Here is a 21,915-nt window from a genome sequence, read left to right as displayed (position 1 = left end):
ACTATAAAACCTATGTTTATGTACTTTTTTTTGAAACGAAGTTCCTTATCGCGCGTTGTTAAAGGGGGCTAGACGGAAAAAATTCTTACGAAAAGTTGTCACGACACTTTTTGCTATAGTAAGTATGTTAACGACGAATGAGCGCTACTTCACCATGGCAACGACGTGACAATATATAACGAAAATTCATAGAAATAAAATGTACTTCTTGTGAAGACTTAAGTTTTTTATTCATAGAATAAACATTGGTTCCTTCACTAATTAATTGAAAGGAACTTCGTTCCATCCGGGTGTCCCAACACACCTCTCAAGTTTTTCGTTTTTAATAACAACTTATATGGAAGCTAAGACAAAACTATATTATTTAAATCTTTGTCCGTTACAATTAAATTTATAATAAAACCAGTATAAGTTAAATCTTATTTTAAAATTTAATTACATAATCGAGTAAATATACAAACCGAGTGTATACATTACGAGTGTATACAACGCGTAAAATATACAAATTGTCTAATGTATAAATAACACGTATTTTGAGGCAACAAACTTTAGACATAGAAATCGCAGGCACACGTCTTGTTTAGGAACGGTAAGATTTATTGCTTTCGGATTTTTATTATTTGGTTACATAAAAGAATACTGAAAAAATAGTTCATGTCACTTTGGGTTTAGACTGACACTAGTATTGACACTTTATTGTCTCTGTTGTGACAAAGAAAATGTCATATGTCACTACTCGAAATAAAACCCATGGTTAAGAGATTTTATAAATTTTGTAAGCACAACTAAAGTAGAAAAAAGCAACAAAATTTGAATGTCATTGAATTCGCAGTTTAAGCTGTTTTCTTGACTTTGATTGTCTTTTTTATAACCTTTTTTTTCTGTTTAAATTACGATTTCCACGCGTTGTAGAGACGATAAATATTAAAAAAAAATAAGTTAACAAAATTATATTTTTTATTTGATCCAAATTTTGCAAATACCGAAATATTAGTTTACAAAAATTATAATATCTCATAATTGCAATTATTCTTTTCAATTTAATTTACGTAAAAATGTTTTTAACTCAGTATAATATGTTTAATAACAGAAGTTATATAATTTTTGTTGTTTTATAGAAATGAAGATTAAAGCCAAATTAATTTAAAATTAAGTTTTAATTTAAACATAAATAATGTTTATTCTAGCATTTATTTTGAATTTTAGAACCGAATTCGTGTAATATATCACAAGCCATTTCTAAATCGTTCCTGGTAATGCCCAATGCGCGCACGACTATATCCTTGGGGTAACCTTCACCAACTAAACGCGCAATGTAATCCAGATTTATATTTTCATACGACACATTATCGCCGTACTTTCTTCCGTGTTTGTCGTGTGTTAGGGGATTTATTTTCTTTGCTGGAAAATAAAATTATTTAATATTTATTTAGTTATTAAAAATAGCCCATTTTAATGTAGATTCGGAAGCCATAATTATATTACATTTAGGAAATTTCTTAGTGACTGTTAACAATACTAAATATCCGACTTGAAGGATCGAGAAGTATCTGACTCGAAGGACCAATGTCCATTCAAGATAAAAATTATAATTTATATATTTTTTAAAGACTGTTATCAAAAATATTAATAACATAAAAACAAAAAACAAAACTTCATACACAATTGCTTATTTTGAGAAAAATCTATTTTTTTTGTGAATTTCACGTCTCAAATATGTGAAAAAACTTACGTGCAACCGCTAATTCGTTCTTTTCAACGCTGACATTCTCGTAGGGCGGGTCTTTGGCATCTTCTGAAGGAAATTTGGGCATTGTCGTTGACTTCGTCGGCTGGTGGTCAATACTACCACTGGTTGAGGATGGTAAAGACCTTTGTCTTGGAGGACCTCGACTTTCCACTCTAGTGTTATCAAAACTAGATCGATCAGTATTCTGTATTCTGTCTTGTCTGTCAGGTTTGTCAGGTGGTCGTTCAGGCGGCTGTCTGAACTCTATGTGCCTGTCATTTGTCACGTGACGTTCGTTGACGTGACGTTCTCGATCGTTAACGTGACGTTCTGACTGTCTATTGTCAATTTGCCTATCGTTTCGTTCTGGCCTATCTCTATCATTTGGTCTGTCTTGTCTGCTTTCATATGCGTGTCGGTTCGTGTGATCATTGTGTCTTTCTTGTCGGTTTTCGGTCGGTATATTTCGTGTTTCAGGTCTGTCGTGTTTGTCGGTTGTCGGTCTGTCGTCGGTCTGTGTGCGAGGTTCCGGCGGCGGCGCGGGCAGAGGCCGGCTGTTGGACTGCGGGGTGCAAGCACGACGAGGTTTCTCAAATGCTCTCGGATCTGGTGGAACCTGGAATTCATTGTCATACGAAACATAATCGATTTATTATTGTGGCATATTCCATTCTAATCCAAAATCGAAATGTTTTCATCTGAAGTAAAATGCAGATTTTCCGTAAAAAGCGATCAATTTCAAAATTTATTTTGCTTAAACATTTTTTTATCACATAACTTCTAGTTACATACAACTCAAAGGAGTTGGTATGTAATAAAGGCTACATACCTCGTGCCTGGTATCTATAAGACCAGTGATGGTCTCAGTAGATCCTGTAATCACTGAGGTTAGATGATGACGTGAATCAGGTTCAGGTTCCAGCGAGGACCTTCGTCTTGGTTCTATGGATAATGGAACATAAGTTTTATGGGTTGTATAAATCTTTTCAAATATGTTGACGGTAAATCGGCGCTGTTCATTGAACTCTCCCCCGCATCCCGCTACGTTATAACACTTGCATTAAGTTAAGAGCCAAGATATTTGAAGACATTTATAGGTAGCTAAATGAGTTATAGATAATCTATGCTAAGGATAAGCTTATATTATTTGCTGATAGGTAAGTTATCTGTGCCAGTTTTGTGTAATTAGGAGTTTATCGGAAATAAAGGAATATTTTATTTTGTTTATAACAGATTTTTCCGTTTCATCTAAATTGTAGCTTTTGGCTCAGGGTGGAATTAATAACTCATGACTATAGTAAGTTACTAATAACTGTAAGTATTATCAAACTTAACTAAGTAAATCAAACAATCCAAACTTATAAAGTATGTTAACATGTTATAAATATTTATTTTTTTATACATACATTAAAATCGGAATGTCTGTATGTATGAAAAAAATATTTTGCGAACACGATGTACTTGTGATGCTTATAGTGAAAATCTATTTTTTTTTTAATTGTTGTAGTTCGCCTTTATTCTAGCTTATCTCCGAAATAACTGGACTGATTCTGACAGAGCTTTGACTTGAAGGTAGCTGATGTATAGGGACATGAGGCTTTTCTGCGCTGACAAATTCATAAAATAGTACATACCCATAGCAGCCGCTGCTGCGATATCCTGTACACTAGAGGCCGCGGCGATCGCGGGCTCGGCAGGGGAGAGACTCTTCCTGGGAGGCAGGGGAGGGGCTCGCAGTTCCCCGTACGCGTTCTCAGCTGAAGCAGCGGCTCTTCTTGCCGCGCGAGGCGAGTGCCGCGGCGAGGCGACCGGCGACCTCACACCGGGCCTCAACGAGTCTATTGTAGACGTCGCCGCATTGAACTCCGCCCAGTCCTAACGTTATTACTTATGTTATATCAAACAATCCGACGAAAAGAGTTACATCTCTTAAATGACCTTGAAATATAGCCTTTTTCGTCGGATTCTTCGATGTATGTAAATTGTAAGTTAGCAAGGTTTAGAATTAAATTAGTTATACAAGTTATTATCATCCCTTTTCCTTTTTTCAGAAAGAACAGAGACAACTTTATGTGTGTTTTTATTTTTGGGTATTTATCATTTTTTCCCATTGGGTCGATCAAATCAATAGAATCAATCGGCCTAATGGGAAAAAAATCTGTGTCTTTATTTATGCAATCCTGAAACATTTATTTGCATGTAACCGTATATTTATTGACGATTGAATGATAACTTTTTCAAAAGATCTCCTTTAGACCGAGAAAGTACTTTATCCTAGTAATAATTATATGAACTCGATTTTCCGCAACTCAAAGACTAGCCCGTATTTTTCCTAGTTATAAAAATTATATTTTAAAAAATATAAAACAATTAATCCTACTGAAAATAAAAGCAAATAGTAAAAAAAAACACAATAAACACATCTCCAAGCGTATATTGTCAACATTTAAAAAATAAATAAAATTAATGTAATCAAATAATTAATTTAAAGAAATATACCAGTAAACTTAATTTAAATAAACAATACTTCACAATACTAATGAAATAAAATAATACATTTTAAAATTAAATAAAAATCGATTAATTAATCGATTTTAAAAGTCTTAACAAAATCGAAAGTAATTTAAATCGCACCAAAACTAAATTCATTAAATTAAATAATAATAACTAAATTGTGTAAAAATTAAAATTAAATTTTAAGTCAATGTTTAATTTAATTATTATAAATTAAACAATTAATTTTATTTACATTTATTCTTAAAAATATTTTATAGCAAATAGAAACCGTAAAAGGTAAGTACCAAAATTATTTAATAAATAAGTAAATATGACAAAATAAAAAGGGTTGAGCAACAAAGAATAATTAAAAAAAATCATTACACAAAATTATTTAATTTTACGAAACATTTCAGATAATCCAAAAATAACAGTCCTTTCAGATAGACCGGGGCGGAGAGCAGACTAGATTTTTTATCTTACTTCTTACAAATATAAATGCGAAAGTTTCAATGGATTTAAATGGATGGATGTTTGAATGTATCTCCAGAACGACTGAACGGATCTTAATAAAATTTGGCACAGATGTAGAAAGTCTGAAAGAACACATAGGCTCTTTTTTATGTTCAATGCGGACAGAGTCGCAGGTGACAGCTAGTCACAAATAAAATTGAGTTTTATAAGATTGCAACAAGGTCTAATTTTACTTTGCACATCTTTTTATCAACAGCAAGTGTAAAACAGACGTGAAGAGTAAAATAAAACCTTGTTACATTAGCATAAAGCTCAAATTTATTTAAGATAATCTGCTCTACTCTTCGTCCCGGTCTGTTTGTACCCATTATAGAGACAATCGGTTATTATGACTGAGTATTGTCGTTTATTCTGATGTCATTATAGCCGGATTTGATTGCATTTGATATGGTATACTTTTTTATGCACCTATTAGAGTAAGAGTCAAAAATACTAATTACCAGTCTTACTAAATAATAACTAAAAAAATCGTGACAAGAAAGTTAAACCATTAATGTAAAGAAATAGTATTTAATATTTTATCAACCAGTTTTTGTCATCGACTGTACTAGTTACTATTTAGTTGTTCCACTTTCACATCTCGAACTATACTAATATTTAAAAAAAAACCTACAATCAAACATAAATGTATAAATTCATGCAATATGTATAATTCACGCCAAACTTTTTGAGTCGTCTGAAGATAGTTTCAGATTTGTTTATAACAAACACATAGACATCTCCAACAGAGGAGAGAATGTACAAAAGAAACGTTATTTCCCCTTACTACCTATCTCCTCCCCTTTCTCAATGTTATTAGCAAATGGTGGGAAATTAAAGATAATGTAATTTGAAAAATTGACTAATCTCAGACGATTCAAAAAAAAAAATGCAAGCAAACAACAAAATTAACGTGTTACTTAAATATCAACTTTATTACTGATTATATTAAAGTCTCAATTTCTATTTGCATTGTTTTATTTAAATTAAAACCTCATTAAATATAAAGTATATGATATATTCTCTCATTTTGGTATTGAAAATATTATGATTTCATTTTAAAACGAAATCATTTATTTCAAATTAACTTTTCAATTTTTATATTTAATTTGTTTGTATTATTAAAAAAAATCATTGTGCTATTTCAAATTTTAAACACTGAATTTAATTCACATATCTATTGACAAAAAAGTTAATTTTCAACAATTAAATCCTCAAAGTTATAAATAACTAGGTTTAAAACAAAAGGAATTGCAAAAAAAACCATGCAATAAAAGACGAGAAAGGAAGGTAAACATGTAAAAAATATAAAAAAAACATATTTCAAAAACCAAAACGAGACAAAGTCTTAATTGATATACAATCAAACCTGGATAAAAGAGAAACCTTGATCGAGAGACATTATTCGGTTCAGTAGGAAGTCCTCCACAAGCAAGGAATTAGGATTTTAGAGAGAAATCTCTGCTATTAAAAAAATATCATGGATCCTTGGACTCTCAATAATCCAGGTTTGACTGTACATATTAAAAGCAGCATTCTATAATCTTAAACATAAATAATAATCACTAGTGTTTACAAATCCTGTCTTTTATTTACTACTCGTACGCAACAACATGGGACGAGAGGTGATGACGTCATCAACGTCCTGGTCTAATGCGCAAAAAAGTTTGCATCGTCAATTCTAAAATTCTGCAAGTATTTTTTATACATTTACATCTAATAAATAAGATTCCAAAACTATTCAAAGAATACTGCTTTCGATTTACAAAAACACGAACATTAAAAACTAAATGAAATAATGTAGGTTTCGTCTGCACTGACACTTGTCTCTGTTATTTCCAAAGAGAATGTAAAGGATGAAAATATATGTTAATTAAAGACATTTAAGGACGAACGTTGTGAACTAATCTTTTCCGCTGGTTCTATCCGAGTACTTGTTCTATCTCAGTATTGGTCCTACCCGAGCACTAGTTCTATCTCAGTATTGGTATTATCCGAGCACTAGTTCTATCTCAGTATTGGTATTATCCGAGTACTAGTTCTATCTCAGTATTGGTCCTATCCGAGTACTAATATTAACTCGTTCTATCTCACTATTGGTCCTATCCGAGTACTAACTCTATCTCAGTATTGGTCCTATCCGAGTACTAGTTTTATCTCAGAGTATTGGTACTATCCGAGTACTAGTTCTATCTCAGTATTGATCTTATCTGAGTACTGGTTCTATCTCAGTATTGGTCCTATCCGAGTACTAGTTCTATCTAAGTATTGGTTTTATCAGATTACTGATTCTATCTCAGTTGTTAAGTTTGACACGCCTATCGTGTTGCTGTATTGAAATGTTATATTCTATCCAATAAATGTATATCAGATCCTACAATCTTTTTAATTATCGTTAAATATATTGACAAAATTGTTAATTACTGTAATTGAAACTAATTATGTTGATATGGTTTTGTATATTACTGTGTGAGGGAAAGTAAGTATTACGTTCTTTATATCAGTGTATTTTGTATTTAAATCTCTTTAGTGTAAAAACAAGTGTCATTACAGTGGAAACGCACAGTAATATTTTCCCGAATGTATAAAAGACGAGACAAGGAAGTCCTCACAAACAAAGTTAAGCATGCGGTGATTTTCTCGCGCGTCTCTGGAAAATAAATAATGTATATTACTGTGAGATGCTATACGATGCTGAACCGGAACTTAACTGTGTCTTGTTCACAGTTTAAAAAAGCAAAAAAAAAACACATCAAAGTTTTCGTTAAAGACAAAAAAAAAATTATTCTTAAAATAAGTCAGAACTAATTAAAATGATGTATTGAAGTTCGGAAAATGTATTTTACGACATTCAAAATTTTATAGATTTTCTAAGAATTTATGACTATTTTTTAATCCAGTCAATATTAAATAAAATTAACTAAATTAGCAGTTAATATCATCTTTAATTAACATCTAAAAATGAAAAATCATATAGAGCTTGAATTACTTGTGAATAATTTAAAAAAAAATTACAATCTACACCAGTGTTTCCCAAAGTGGACTATAACGCCCCCTTGGTGGCGTTTGAAACTAGGAGAGGACGATAAGGGGCCCAAAAAAATGGAGGGCATTGAAATTAATTAAAGTAATGAAATTGTGGTTTTTAAGTTTTAGGGCTGAATAAAAATTAGGGGGCTCTGAAATATAATTGATTTTCAAAGGGGGCGGTGAAAGAAATAAGTCTGACAATCACTGCTCTCCACAATAAGTTATGACACAGTTAAGTTCCGACAGAGCACAGTTATAGTTAACACAAAACATTAACTGCCACAATGAAAACACCCAAAACAACACAAACATGCCAACACACAATCAAAAATGCAAAACATGCTGCAAAACATAACACAAAAAACAGCTATAATTTATTTAACCCAAAATAAGCCATGAAAATTAACAAAAAAAAAATATTATTTATTAGACTTATTTTTTCGTGAAAACGCCACATCTCCCTTAATTCTTCATCAAAATACAAAACACAAGAATTTCTTCAAAATCACTGTGATTATTGCGTCCAAGAAACACATTTAAAATTTAAACTATTTAAGCCAAAAGATGGCGTTGTTATTAAAATTAAATTGACATATAGATGGCGCTGTAGTCGTAAAAGTTTTTTCTACACAATTACGTTGCGATCTTTCTGTTACGAATATAACCTCCTTCTTTTTGAAGTCGGCTAAAAATAGAACAATGTTTGTATTTTTAATTTAAATTAGATAAAGTTCCTTTCAGAATAACCTCAAAAGTCAATCTTTTTTCGACATTTGATAAAAAATTCGGTAACAAATATAAGACATTTTTCCTATATTTTTTTTATCCGGAAAATAGTAAACGACTTAAAAACACGTGTTTAGACCCTATTTTGTAGGTAGTTAAACATATTTTTAATTAAATAATATGAAAAATTAATAAAAAAAATTACCTCTGGATCATCGATGTCATCTGTCAATCCATTGAATGTATTCCGCGATGTCCATCCATTCGCACCACTAGATACTGTATTATCTGAACCTACAAATAAACATAAAAAACATATTAAAAAAAAATGATCAAAATGTTATAACAGTTGTATTTAGATAGAAAATTTATCAGAAAAAAACTCTTTACTAACTATAGACATCTGCATTATTAAGAGTGGACATTAAAAATACCATAGATATAAAAAAAAAAACTTTATTTTACATACAACGCAAAAACTTCCATACAAATTTAACTTAAAAAAAACAACTTTTTTAAACCACTGAGGTATACAAATTTGACAGATGACAGCCATCTTTAAACACTAGCGCCATCTACTTAGAGCTTTCAATTTCTATCCATTATAGCTCTTATGGTGACATTTGTACGAAATTTTATCCAAAGTTGACATTACACTGAAATACTCTGCTATATTTAATTTTGTTTTACTTAGCGTTGGTTTCTGAGACTAAAATTTATGTATATCATATCTGCAATTAGAGCGTCGGTGGCTCAGGGGTCAAGCACTTGACTTGCAATCTGCAGGTCCTGGGTTCGAATCCCGCCATGTACCAATGTGTTTTTCGATTTTCGATCTACATATGTACATTTATCTGATGTTCTTATGATGAAGGAAAACATCGTGATGCTGCAAATATCTGAGAAGAAATTCAATGATATGTGTCAAGTCAACCCGCACTGGGCCAGCGTAGTTGACTATGACCTAGTCACCTCTAATTTGAGGTAGGCTCCGATATCTGCAATTATCTTTGACAGAAACGAGATGTTTTAAACCAGTCATGTCAAAGATAAGGTCCGCGATCTAAATATCACAGAGATATTCATGTTTTAGAGCTTTTAGACTTCATTCGATTCTAATATAATAAATAAAACCTTATAATAGCTAAGTTTTTTTTATTTCAATGTCACCACAATTGCCACCAAAGAATTCATAATATATGACCCTCTGCAAAATTGAGTTTGACACCTTTCTTTTAAACGTATATTTATGTCTCAGAATGCTATATATAATATGTAACTTACTGGATCCATTACAAGCTGAAGAACCTGAAGATCCTGAGGAGTTTGAAGACACAGGTTTCACTGGAGTCTTTACTATCGCACCTCTGAAATAAATATTTATTATTTTACTATTTGTCTTTTATGCTAGATAGAGGTTCGTCAATTTTAACTAGATTAATCTGTCTGTTAATATATGGATTAACACTAGGTGTTGCCCGTGACTCCGTTTGCGCGGAATAAAAAAAAAAAGAAATAATAAATAGCCTATGTGTTCTTCCAGACTATGTTCTACGTTCTGGAGATACCTTCAAATATCCATCCATCTAAACATTAGCATTAATAATATTAGTAACATATCATTCCTTTATACATATATTGTACAAGTATCACGTCAAATTCTAATTATGTCCACACTAGCTTTTACCCGCGACTCCATTCGCGCGGAATTAAAAAATAAACTTTATAAGTAGCTAACGTGTTCCTCCTGACTATGTACTACATTTATACCAAATACCATTAAGATCAGTTGAGCCGTTCCAGAGATACATTCAAACAAACGTCCATCTATACTTTCACATTTATAATAGTTACTAATAAGTACAGTCACCTTCATTCGCGGTGTTCTATTTACAAATAGTATAATAATATTAAAAGAAGAACACATAAGATAATCAACAAGTTTTTTTTTTTTAATTCAACGCGGTAGAAATCGCAGACAAAAGCTATTTTTTACAGTTGTATAAGTTCTGTGGTGTATTAACTCCGCCTAATTCTCGTATCTCGGACCTAGACAATCATATTCCGACTATCGAGTAGGACGGTTGTATACAATGATCGTGGGCCTATCGTGGTATTTATTTTTATATATACTAACTTAGCTTCGTATGTTGTGTTTGGTGGTCTCGGGGGCACGAAGGCGTCAACCACAACTTGCTCGGTGCCTTTTATTTCCGCACGACAAAAAGGACAACCTTGACCTTCCGAATCCTAGGAAAAATAACAACAAAAAATACTAAATAGAAGTTTTTTTTTCTAAACATCTGTTGAAATGAAGTGCTAAGACTACATTTTAAGATAAATTGACAATTATAGATAGTCTAGATAACTTTTTTAACTCACAATCTGCCAGGCTGTAAGGCACGGCGTACAAAGTAGGTGACCACACGGCTCTATCCTGATATCCTTATCGTTCTCCGCACATATCTTACACAGCTGGAATGTGCTGCCTGAAAAAAATAACAGCGAATAAACGAGGTGTGGAAAAAATTTGTAAGATACAAAATTACACACTAAAAAATTAATACATTGTAATGTTGTTTATCAGAAATACATACCCATTTCACAGTACAACTCGTACTGTTCCTGTGTGACCGTTATGTGATCTTCTGCTGGGGATATGATCGCACTGCTCAGATCAGGATTCACATCCCGGCCATCCGGGTACAAGTAACTGTATCAAAAAATATAATAGTATCATCACTTATGGCTGTTATTGACGATATCCTAAATTTTCCTGCGACTTACCAACAAATTTAAACACCACCTTTTTAAATTTAATTTTAAATTAGAATGCTATTAAACAATTCATCAAATAAAAAGAAACGTAAACTTTACTATTGTATAGAGTTTAAATAAAAAAGAATAATGTTTCGAGATGTGCAAAACCTTCAAACAATTATTGTTTTAGGATAACACCGCCAACAGATCTGACTGTACATTACCTCTGTATGCGTTATTCCAAGAACACAACGAATCATGTAAATATAAAAATTATAATAAAACAACTCCTTAGAACCAAGACAAATGAAACATGCCAAAAATTATGATAGAAGTGAACTAATTAAAAAACTCACAATCCCTCTCTATAGCCGTCAAGTAGAGCCTGCACTAGACTCTTGTTTTGCGGTATCGTCTGCAAAATCTCGCCGTCCGCCGTCACATATCCTATCGCCCATTGTCCCAAACGAGTACACGATAACCTGCAACAGAACAATTATAACGTTAAGTTTAAGAAGCCCTGCCGAAGATTAACAGCAGGGTAACTAGGAGATTACTTCAGTTAAACAAAGCACAACTACGGATAGTTGTAACTGCCATTACTGGACATAATAATTTTAATAAACATTTGTTTAATACAGGTATTACGGACACGAAGAAACAGCATCCCACGTGATACTGCACTGCCCAGCAGTATATGAATACAGGATAAAACATCTCGGATCACTGAGAACACACCCAGAGATCACCGACAACATCAAGGGGTTGCTGGTATTCTTTGGAGAGTTGGGTTGGCTGAAATGAATCCAGATCCTGCTCACACGCAATATACGCGCCAGCCGTGGAGTTTCGGAAAACGAGCCCTTACTAAACTAACGTTAAGTTTCCACTTACGAAATATACAAAATCACATTATTGTCATTCTATCTGAAGAAAAAACGAATTTCGTTTGACTTTTTTCACATTATAGACACAAATCTATAAAATTAATAAAATTGGAGTGTCTATATGTTATATTGGAAACCAGTTTGTAAAAAAAATAAAATTATTAAAATTCTTGTCTGTCTGTTCGTAAATCTGGGTTCGTTCCGGGTAATCTCCGTAACAGTTGGTAAGATTTTGACGGGACTTTCACTAGAAGATAGCTTATATATGCAGGAGTAACGCTGAAGAAGTAGCGTGCGATCGCTAGTTAATTTATACAATTCGCTAGTCATAATCCCACAATTTACACATAACAAGATTCTTTATGAAAATATAAAATAGTATAAAATACCTTCTGCTTCTCTTCTTTAGTAACTGACATTAATTTTTTCACAGATTTTCCATCCACAACCACACACAGTCACAGGATACAGAAAATTAAACAAATTATTTTTAAAAAGCTATCAAATATTATTTTACCTGAACACATAACTGCCAGTCTTGTGAATATATTTCTGTAGACGAGCCTTAACCTCGTCGTAGGTCAGGAACGCAACGTATCCTGGATGGGTGACCGCTAGTAGCTGCCAATTTCGTAATAAAGTGCTCCAAGGCTGGAATAATCTGAAATTGCATAAAATAAACAAATGAAAACTTTCAAGGCCGTGTCACGTTTGAGCACATTTCGTTACATGAAAGAGAGGGAAGATCTAAAGAAAAGAGAACGAAGATTTTTTTGATTGTAAGTTTGAAATAAACATTTTAAGACAATTTTGTTTTAATATATTGGTTAATAAATTGAATAATTTAATATAATCGAATTATGAAGTTTCTGTAATGACAGATAAAGTTACTATAGACATTGTAAAACTTATATTTCAAAACCTATAAAAATGAAGACTTCAGTAAGTAATAGAAATATACACATGGTAAATTTAATATAGATCAATTACAAGGCAACGTATCTAAAGTGGTCCAAGCACTTAACTATCGAAGGGACATAAGTTAACACGACAGCACTTGAGGGGGCAATTGCTTTTAATGTCCAGTTAGTTGCTAGCTTATATCTTACAGTCGGTTTACATTGACGTAACACTCTTAATAACATATTGTCATAAACTAGTATTGCACCACGATCCTAACTGAAATTAAGAACTAAAATCAGTCAACAAACAAATTAGACAAATAAAAATAGAACTTTTATAGTTTTTATAAACCTGAGATAAAGTTATTAAGTCGTTAAGAAATTGTAAGAATTGTTTAATCTCTATTTACCGAAGACAAAAATCTCACCTTGTAAAGACATCAAATTCAAAGTTAGATATGAAGTCATTGCAAGTCAAGTCTATCGTGGTCTTGAGCGCCATCGTCTCCAGGCCCGAGGATATCGGATGCACGTTGTTCAACTCCTCGCGGAAGTGTTTCCACGGCACCAACGTACTGGAAATTATAAAGAATAAGTTAGACTAGTAGCAACCTATAAGGCACCTTTTAAGGGAAAAAGGTTTACACGGTATGATATTATGAGAGCATCAATGTAAGATTATATTAATAAAAATGAATTTCTTGGGTCGTGTTGTAATAAATTAAAGTAGAAAAAGGTCTTTGCAAAAATCTTAGTGACTCAATTCATCTTAGCTCTAAGCAGTTCCCTACTCCCGCATCGCAGTACGCCTCGCTACACCTATCAATGCGTTCAGCGAACTGCCAAGATATTTGACATTTTCAATAAGATAATGAATCTCAATCTAAAAGATAGTACAGCATTGATTGTTACTACCACGAGTTTGCATTGTCGAAATACGTGTTACAAAAATCAAACAGATAACATGTGTTTCGGTAAGACTTCGCATTGTGTCGTTTATCTCTCATTATAAAGTTCCATTGTAAAACAAAATTTTGAACGAATGGCGAACATTTTGATGCCTATTTTTTTTTTTTTTAATGTAATCCATATTCAGTTATACTATAATAAACCAGATAAACTTTTCTTTCTATATTTCTTCCATTCTTAATAAATTTAATAAAATCAAATAAAGGAATACGTAATAACCCTTTCAAGTTCGTATAGTGTGGGATTACACACAGCGGATATAGTTGCACTCGAGATAAAATCGGCAATACTGATACGACACGACACGATATTAAGACGATACGATACGATAAGATTCGTTAAAGGATATTCGGATTTAACTGACGGAAGTTGTTTTGCTAAAGCCGCTACTATCAAAGACACTCATGATTGGAATATGCGATATGTTTTAAAAGTGATTAAGTTAAATAAAATTTACAAAATTATCGTTCAATCAAAAAACGTGCAATTTCAAAAGAGGCGAGGAAGCAAAGTTTAATCCATAACCACTAGGTAACAAGTCTAATTAGATAAGTAATAAATTAAATAATAAATTCAGGCTAATTATAATTAAATGCACAAGCATTAATTGAGGAGCGTTTTACTATACTCTTTAACAAACAAGTCCTGCACCCAAATTAATTGGACGTTTGCAAATTAATTAAAGCGTAGTCGTACGTTTAATTAGTGTCGAAACATATTTATGGTATAGTGGACATTCACAGGTGAGGGCTGGAAGTAGGCGTTAATGTGTTCTGCTATTTAATTAGTGTAGGAGTGAGGAGTGTAGTAGGAGAAACTTATCTTGGCCGGTAAGAGGCGCTGCTAACAACATTAAAGAAAAAAATGACAAGACAGCTAAAATACAAGGATGGACACTATTTTATCATTGACAGGAGAGCGCTAGTGAACTGTCATGATTTAGTTTGACTCATGCTCACCGGGTCAGATAACTTTATCAGTCTAATAGACTCGATACTGATGTTTTACTAGACTCAATCTTAATGCCGGCTCGTAGATGTTTGCATAGGTGATAAGTGGACCAACTGAAAGAAGGAAAGCGTGCGTAACGAATTTACGAGCTGACATAAAGTTTGAATAACAATATACAACATGACATTATGGTAGAAGGATGCAATCGAAGGTAAACTATATAACAATATTCTTAACCTATCCATCTTGTTAATAGACATATCCATAACAAATACGTAACTAACTTTGTTTGACTGAAGACTAATTCCATTTGACTGTTCAACTCTCCATTTAAATAGAATACAGTTAATTGAACTAAGACATGACACATCTTAGTTTTCATTAGAAATAGTTTACGTTGATATAACTCCAATTAGAGAATAGTATGAAGACGAAGTGTCGCATTTGATTTGCACCTTGATTCTATTGTCACAAATGTCTCGGTTATCTGGAGAGGTTTTAGCGTTGAAACTTAAATATTAATTTTATACAATACTAGCTGTCGCCCGCGACTCCGTCCGCGCGCAGTTAAAAAATGGGGGGGGGTATGAAAAATAGATGTTGGCCGATTATCAGACCTACTCAATATGCTCACAAATTTCATGAGAATCGGTCAAGCCGTTTCGGAGGAGTATGGCAACGAAAACTGTGACACGAGAATTTTATATATTAGAATACGTTTGCTGCTGTACTGGCTGAACAAAAAGTTATAATATAAAATAAATTAACAATTGAAATGAAACAAACAAATAATCGATGGCTACTACGAATAATGGCCAATGTGCAAATTGACAACTATTCAGGAAGGGTTCTCAAAGTTTCAACCATATAGGAATAGATACCGCACAGGCTCTTTTACTTCACGTAACATTTACACCTGTAAATGTGTATTAGTGTTTTTTGAATGTTGTTAACTAAACAAAGAGGTAGCTTTTAACACAAAAAAGTAAAAAACATCAATTTGTTACTTCGGCCCTTATACGTAGAAATAATTCTTTGTTACAATATTCAACTGATTAAAATCTCTAATTATATTACTAAGTTTGATGTTCTTTTAAAATAAAAATTGCTTGCCTATATAAGTAACGGATGGCTGAAAAGTCGGTAATAATCAACGCCAAAATAAAACGATAAATTATATATTTAAATTCTATATTTATAACTAATCTTTAACCGAATAATTCAAACAATAAAAACTGTTTATTGAAAAGTGTAAACCCTACAGCGATTTAGAATGCTGTCGTATTTGTGCTATCGGTTGAATGAATCACCTACATGCAATTAAGGCAATTTCAACCCTACGTGAATAATAATAGACCTTTAATTATATAAACAAGGGTATGAGTACACGTGCGGAAACCGGAAGCAGACTGTTATACTGCATCCGAAGCTTCATGCATTTATCATACGATTAGGGTAATGCGTCCACACAACACATCAAGAGTCGTGACAGTTTGATTGCGTTTAACTCAAAAAACTACTGAAAGGAGTTTTTTAGTAGAATAGACACTTCTATGACGTTAATCGTCATAACGTAATGTAAGACATGATTAACTAAAAATTGTTGATCTCTTGACTGCTTGTTGACTGACCGTTAGTCTTATGAATCAGGGAACTTTTCTTTCTTAAATGATTCCGTATGCAAGTTGCTTCATCACAATACCAACCGTCTTCTTTATTAAGTACAATACTATTTCAATAAAGGTCCTACAACGTATCAACTACATCTATACAATTAATAAAACAGAGTGTTCGTAGGCATTGAGAGTAAAAAAAAAAAATTACAATTCGCGAACACTGGTTGGTCAAAATATTTTTTTATATTTTTGTCTATCCGCAAGTAAGCGATTGTTCCAGGTAGTCGCCGCAACGGTTGAGACGATCTCAACGAGACTGACGTGAAGTTTGATGTAGGCTGGAATGTCATAGGCTTCTTGTTTTTTATTCCGCTCTGACGAAGTCGCAGGCGATCGCTAGTATAATTAACAAATATACTGTTACAATGTAACAGACAGTGCTTATCGTTAACCTAAATCGGTCAGTGTTAATAGTCCAACGTTAAGAAATCTGCATGTTAGTATCTGATAATGCGAGTTTTCCATTGTTAGACATAACAGTATGTATGAAACTCTTGGTAAGACGAACAGACAAACGTGTTACTTCATGTGATAAATTTTAAAACTAACGTACCGTTTTCAGTCGGGTGTAAAGTCGTAATTCTCTACCTGCGACATGCCTACATATAAGTACCGTTGGTTGCCAATAGGATTTTAAGTACGATAGACATGTTGCAAACAATTTCTAGCTTGTAATTGTGGAAGGTTTACGATCAGGGGACGTCGACCGAGGTACGGTTAGGAAAGAAGTTTTGCAACAGTACCATGTATTGTTTTTGCAAATCTTACAACACTTTATAAATGTTTAATTCTAATATCACATGTACCCTTTTTTTTCGAGGGGGAAATCTTCAAAAGATATCCTGCCTTCTGGGGGGAAAGGCTGGTCTATGTGAGACTTGACTCACTAAAACCCCCTCGGTGGCCATCCTCAAGTGCAACTGGTAAGAGCCCCGGGATCTCCAAAGGAACGCACCGGGACTATCACATGGACCCTAACACCATTTACTTACTACTTTTTTTGGAAAAAAATCTCTACAAATAATGTGATTCAAACAATTTAACTCAGTCTTTGGACAACATAACTTTATCGTATAAATAGAATGAAGATTCGATTCCTGGACTTCATGTTATATGAAAGTTGGATGGAAGGGTGAGGTACTTCCGAACATGCGAACAAATCTGGATTAAAATTGGAACTGAGATAGATGCAGTATCGAATAGCAACGCATAGACTAAATTTTCACTACACTCAGACGAAGTCCTCAGGAACAGTTTGTCTTTACTAATATTATAAAGAGTAAAGATTTGATTGTTTGTTTGTTTGCATTGAATAGGCTCCGAAAATATTGAATCGATTTGAAAAATACTTTAATTATATTGTATAAATAATAATGTTTTTTAATTCCGCGCAAACGAAGTCGGGGGAAACAATTTGTGTCGTATAAATTCAGCTCAGCCAACAATGGTTGGTATTAGTCATGCCGCGGATCTAAACTATGTCACACTGCAAAAGGAAGTTTATTATTAATTCATGCAATACATCGACGCCATATTGGATTCTGGTGTTTGGTTATGAGGGTAGGTAGCGACTGTTAAAAAAAATGAGGCAATATCAAAATTTCGTACAAATCTTTAACTAACATATATTTTGGGTGTGAAATTACAATTCTGAAAAGTGGGCTTTTACTGTCGAAATACGTGTTTAAAACATGCTCTTTTATAAATCCTTCGAAAGTGAAAACGCATATTTTTCCGACCGTACATACTCGTAAATGTCAGCTTTCAGCCCGTGGGGTAAAACCATGTAACCAAATTCTCATAAAAAAGTCACCCTTATAAATCCCAATATCCGCTGTCGCTTATAAAACCGCGCATAGTCCGCACACGCACATATTCTTGTGCAAGTATTTGAACAATGGGCGCATAAGCGAGCGGAATTATAAACATTATAATCAGGCGCTACTACCCACGATGACAAAGGTGCAAAGTACCACAGTTATGCAACATGTTCAGGTGGTAAGAATGCATGTTATTTCTCACACCTTAAGGTAAATGACACATAAAGGTTACCATTGTCATACACGTACCATTCTAATGCTTTTGTTTGTTTTGGATTCTTTTATTTAATTATGCGCCTGGTAAACAAATATGGCAAACATTGGTTACTAAATGAAAAGGCATGACACAGGACACTAGGGTAAATTCAAAATGGCCGCCATTACAAAATAGGGATAATATATTAACATAATTTTTCATAACACTGGTATGAAATGAAATGATTTAACAAATGAAACAATGTGGTAAAATAAAATAAAAATAAGTAAAACTTAAAATCAATTTCTAAAAGTAGGAATTGGCTTAAAAGATACATAATATTGCTTTTGTTACTCTCATCGTCAGCTAATATACGTCCCTACCTAGGCGCCCAAACTAACCCAAACAAGACATACATAATTTCGATAGCTCATTGCAGATTCGTTGACTTCACACACAACTTTGAATTTAATCGCAAATTGCAGATTGCATTGTGTACGAATGCTGGATAAAAGTACATATGTATTTCAAAGATCTAAAAACCGATTCATAGCTATCTTGGATAGATCGATAGCTAGATCCCTAGATTTCTAGATTACACTAAACCTTGGGTACCTACAATACACTAATTTTTACAACACTTGATTTTGCTTTGAAATACTACGCCGTATTCACATTGTATTATGAAAATAAAGCGTTACCTGACACTACACGTGTTTAACGCAAGGTTTCTGAGACCTACATCCTTTTATGACGGAGATGAAGATATGTTTTATACAGGGATTTTAATCTCAGAAACTAACTATTAATAATTTATCTATTTTGCAAATAACTTCGCATTCTATCTCAGAGTAATAAATCAAATAGTATATCCTATTTATTAAAATCAAATTACGCAACAAAATGTGCAGTGAATTTGCAAATACCTTTATAATTTATAACCTCACTGTCTTAGAGGCTTTATTAATGATCTTCCCGTCAAATTGTAAAAGTGTTCTATGGCTAGCCAGCGGGTAGAGAGATTTCAAAAGGGAGACCATTTATTAAAACGTTACAAAATCTGTTACAACATTTTGCTAAGTAAAATAGATTTATTTATTTTATTAAAAACTAGCTTTTACCCGCGACTCCGTCCGCGCGGAATAAAAAATAGAAAACGGGGTAAAAATTATCCTATGTCCGTTTCCTGGTTCTAAGCTACCTGCCCTACCAATTTTCAGTCAAATCGATTCAGCCGTTCTTGAGTTATAAATAGTGTAACTAACACGACTTTCTTTTATATATATCGATATAGATACTACATTGACTACCGCACTAAAAGTCGTTAATTGGTCACTAAGCTAGACCTTTGTGTGAAAATCGACCCTTAGTTAATACTCAAAAAAGTTTATTTACATTTCGTTATTAAAAGAGTGTTACATAAATGAAGAGGCGTTCAAACAAACTTCACTACCCTCCAAGTCTCCTCTACCACCAATGCGTAATTATGCACTTTAATATGCGTTGAGGGAATAATGTCCTGCAAAATAGATTGTTGCAAGAATTGTGTTGGCGACGAAAAAGTAACTTCGCTATTTTAAGAATTGAGGCGGCAAGTTGCATAAAGAACATTATTGGGCTCATTTTTAAAGGATTACCAAAAACGAATTTTTATTATTGGATAGTTCGAAATGAACAATCGAAACGAATATTTGAAAGACGAAAGTGCAGGCAACATCATCTATTTTATTGCCGGCTTTCCGATAATTACTTTTTGGTTTTAAAATGTTATGGAAACGAATTCTTCGTTTCTCAAAATTGAACAATAGAGCAAAGTAACAGCCGCGCCATGGAAGCCATAAAAGAATTAAAGTTTATGGCACTAATTTTACAATGGCTTGCAATGTGCAAGAACCGCGGGACCAGATGTTTTGAGAAATATTATAATGCGTAATGAAGTGAAATTAATATGTGAATATGTTCGTATAACGCCAAAGTGTTCGTGCTAGTGTAATGTAAAATGTGTCGTCACAGTATCCGCGCTAGTACTTATATCGTATGTGTAACGCAATCTGTGTACGAATGTATCGCCAGTCGTCTACTCTTACATGTGAGTATGTTTTAATGGTAACTTCAATGTTAATTATGTATCGAGTCAGTTTTAAATGTCGCATTGTTAACCTATATATTATTGTGAGTATATTTGTGTTTTTGGATAGGTTAAAATGTTGTTAAGAATCTAATGTATGTAAGTTGTCGTACCGTATGAATGTTATGTATAATCCCACTTGCCCTTACATGTATCAGTAAAATATTATTATTTGTGCTCTATTACGTCTAGAATAATTTGTTATAGTTTTATGGTCTAGACGTTAGGATAATGTGTATATAATTAACTATGTATTTCTTTTGATTTAATAATTTTGTATGTTTTGTGTTTTTATTAATAAAAATTAAACCAAAGGGTTGGTCTAAGAACGTTGTGGTCCGAGCGCTAAGCTAAGAGAGCCCCTTCCTCGGCTTTAGCGGGCTATAAATATGGCGCCTTACGGCGATATCTCACAGTCGCAACTCAGCCTCTGTCGAGACCACACGCGCTTAACTAACCCCGAGGAATTTCGCTTTTACTAAAGTGTTTTTCTCTGGCGACGTTTCCCGTTTGTTGGTCCGTAGTAGCCGCTTTTGCTACTTCTCCGCGGATCCTGGACCGGTGTTACCGGCGCAAGGTGAGGATCGAGTTGCGTGCCGCGAGGTGCAATACGAGATTCTCGCTTTGTTTAATCGCACCGGTCACCCAATTGGGAGCTTGTCCCAGGCGGCGGCGGGTAGTGCCCTTCAAGGTGCTACCTGGCTTCACGCAGCCGAAACAGCTGGTCCTTCGAGCCGGATTAGAAGAGACTGTTTATCACAGTCGATCTGCGGGAGTAGAAAAGAAGAAATGGCGTCGACTCAGAGATATTTAATGAAGAACGCGTCTCGTCGGACCCCATCGCAGCCCTCTACAAGGTGCGCGACTGTTCAATGCAACATATGTCCGAGAGATGTCTGTTTGTCGACGATATCAAGAGATATACGCGCTGCTACGAAGGAAGAAGCACTGAAAATGCCGTCGTTAAAAAATAATATGAATAACGCGTCTCGTCGTATGTCTTCGCCACTCTCTACAAAGTGCGCGACAGAAGAAATTGAAGAATGGACGAGGGACGCCTGTACGTCGGCAAGATTACAGAATACGTGCGCTTCAAATACGACGACAGAGGCAACAATTCATGGTACGGTGA

The 21,915-nt window shown here is 33.6% G+C and overlaps 1 protein-coding gene across 2 annotated transcripts in view; it reads right to left on the bottom strand.

The window, feature by feature from the left end:
* Positions 1–1,183: 1,183 nt before the first annotated feature.
* LOC106709441 (E3 ubiquitin-protein ligase CBL) overlaps positions 1,184–21,915 on the bottom strand; it is a 66,099-nt gene continuing 45,367 nt past the window's right edge. The window contains exons 2-13 of one of the 2 annotated variants that reach the window (XM_045684640.1): positions 13,472–13,618; positions 12,659–12,802; positions 11,611–11,736; positions 11,092–11,207; positions 10,877–10,983; positions 10,632–10,744; positions 9,779–9,861; positions 8,700–8,788; positions 3,364–3,604; positions 2,559–2,671; positions 1,733–2,345; positions 1,184–1,401 (exon numbers count right to left, since the gene is read on the bottom strand). In XM_045684640.1, the coding sequence (XP_045540596.1) occupies positions 1,184–1,401; positions 1,733–2,345; positions 2,559–2,671; positions 3,364–3,604; positions 8,700–8,788; positions 9,779–9,861; positions 10,632–10,744; positions 10,877–10,983; positions 11,092–11,207; positions 11,611–11,736; positions 12,659–12,802; positions 13,472–13,618 (2,110 nt within the window). Of the gene's footprint in view, positions 1,402–1,732; positions 2,346–2,558; positions 2,672–3,363; positions 3,605–7,218; positions 7,389–8,699; positions 8,789–9,778; positions 9,862–10,631; positions 10,745–10,876; positions 10,984–11,091; positions 11,208–11,610; positions 11,737–12,658; positions 12,803–13,471; positions 13,619–21,915 lie in introns of those variants that run through there. The other variant, XM_045684641.1, reaches the window with a different exon arrangement.

The sequence above is a fragment of the Papilio machaon genome, chromosome 27, assembly GCF_912999745.1.
Source record: "Papilio machaon chromosome 27, ilPapMach1.1, whole genome shotgun sequence".
NCBI lineage: Eukaryota > Metazoa > Arthropoda > Insecta > Lepidoptera > Papilionidae > Papilio > Papilio machaon.
This window is presented reverse-complemented; position numbering and strand designations above follow the sequence as displayed.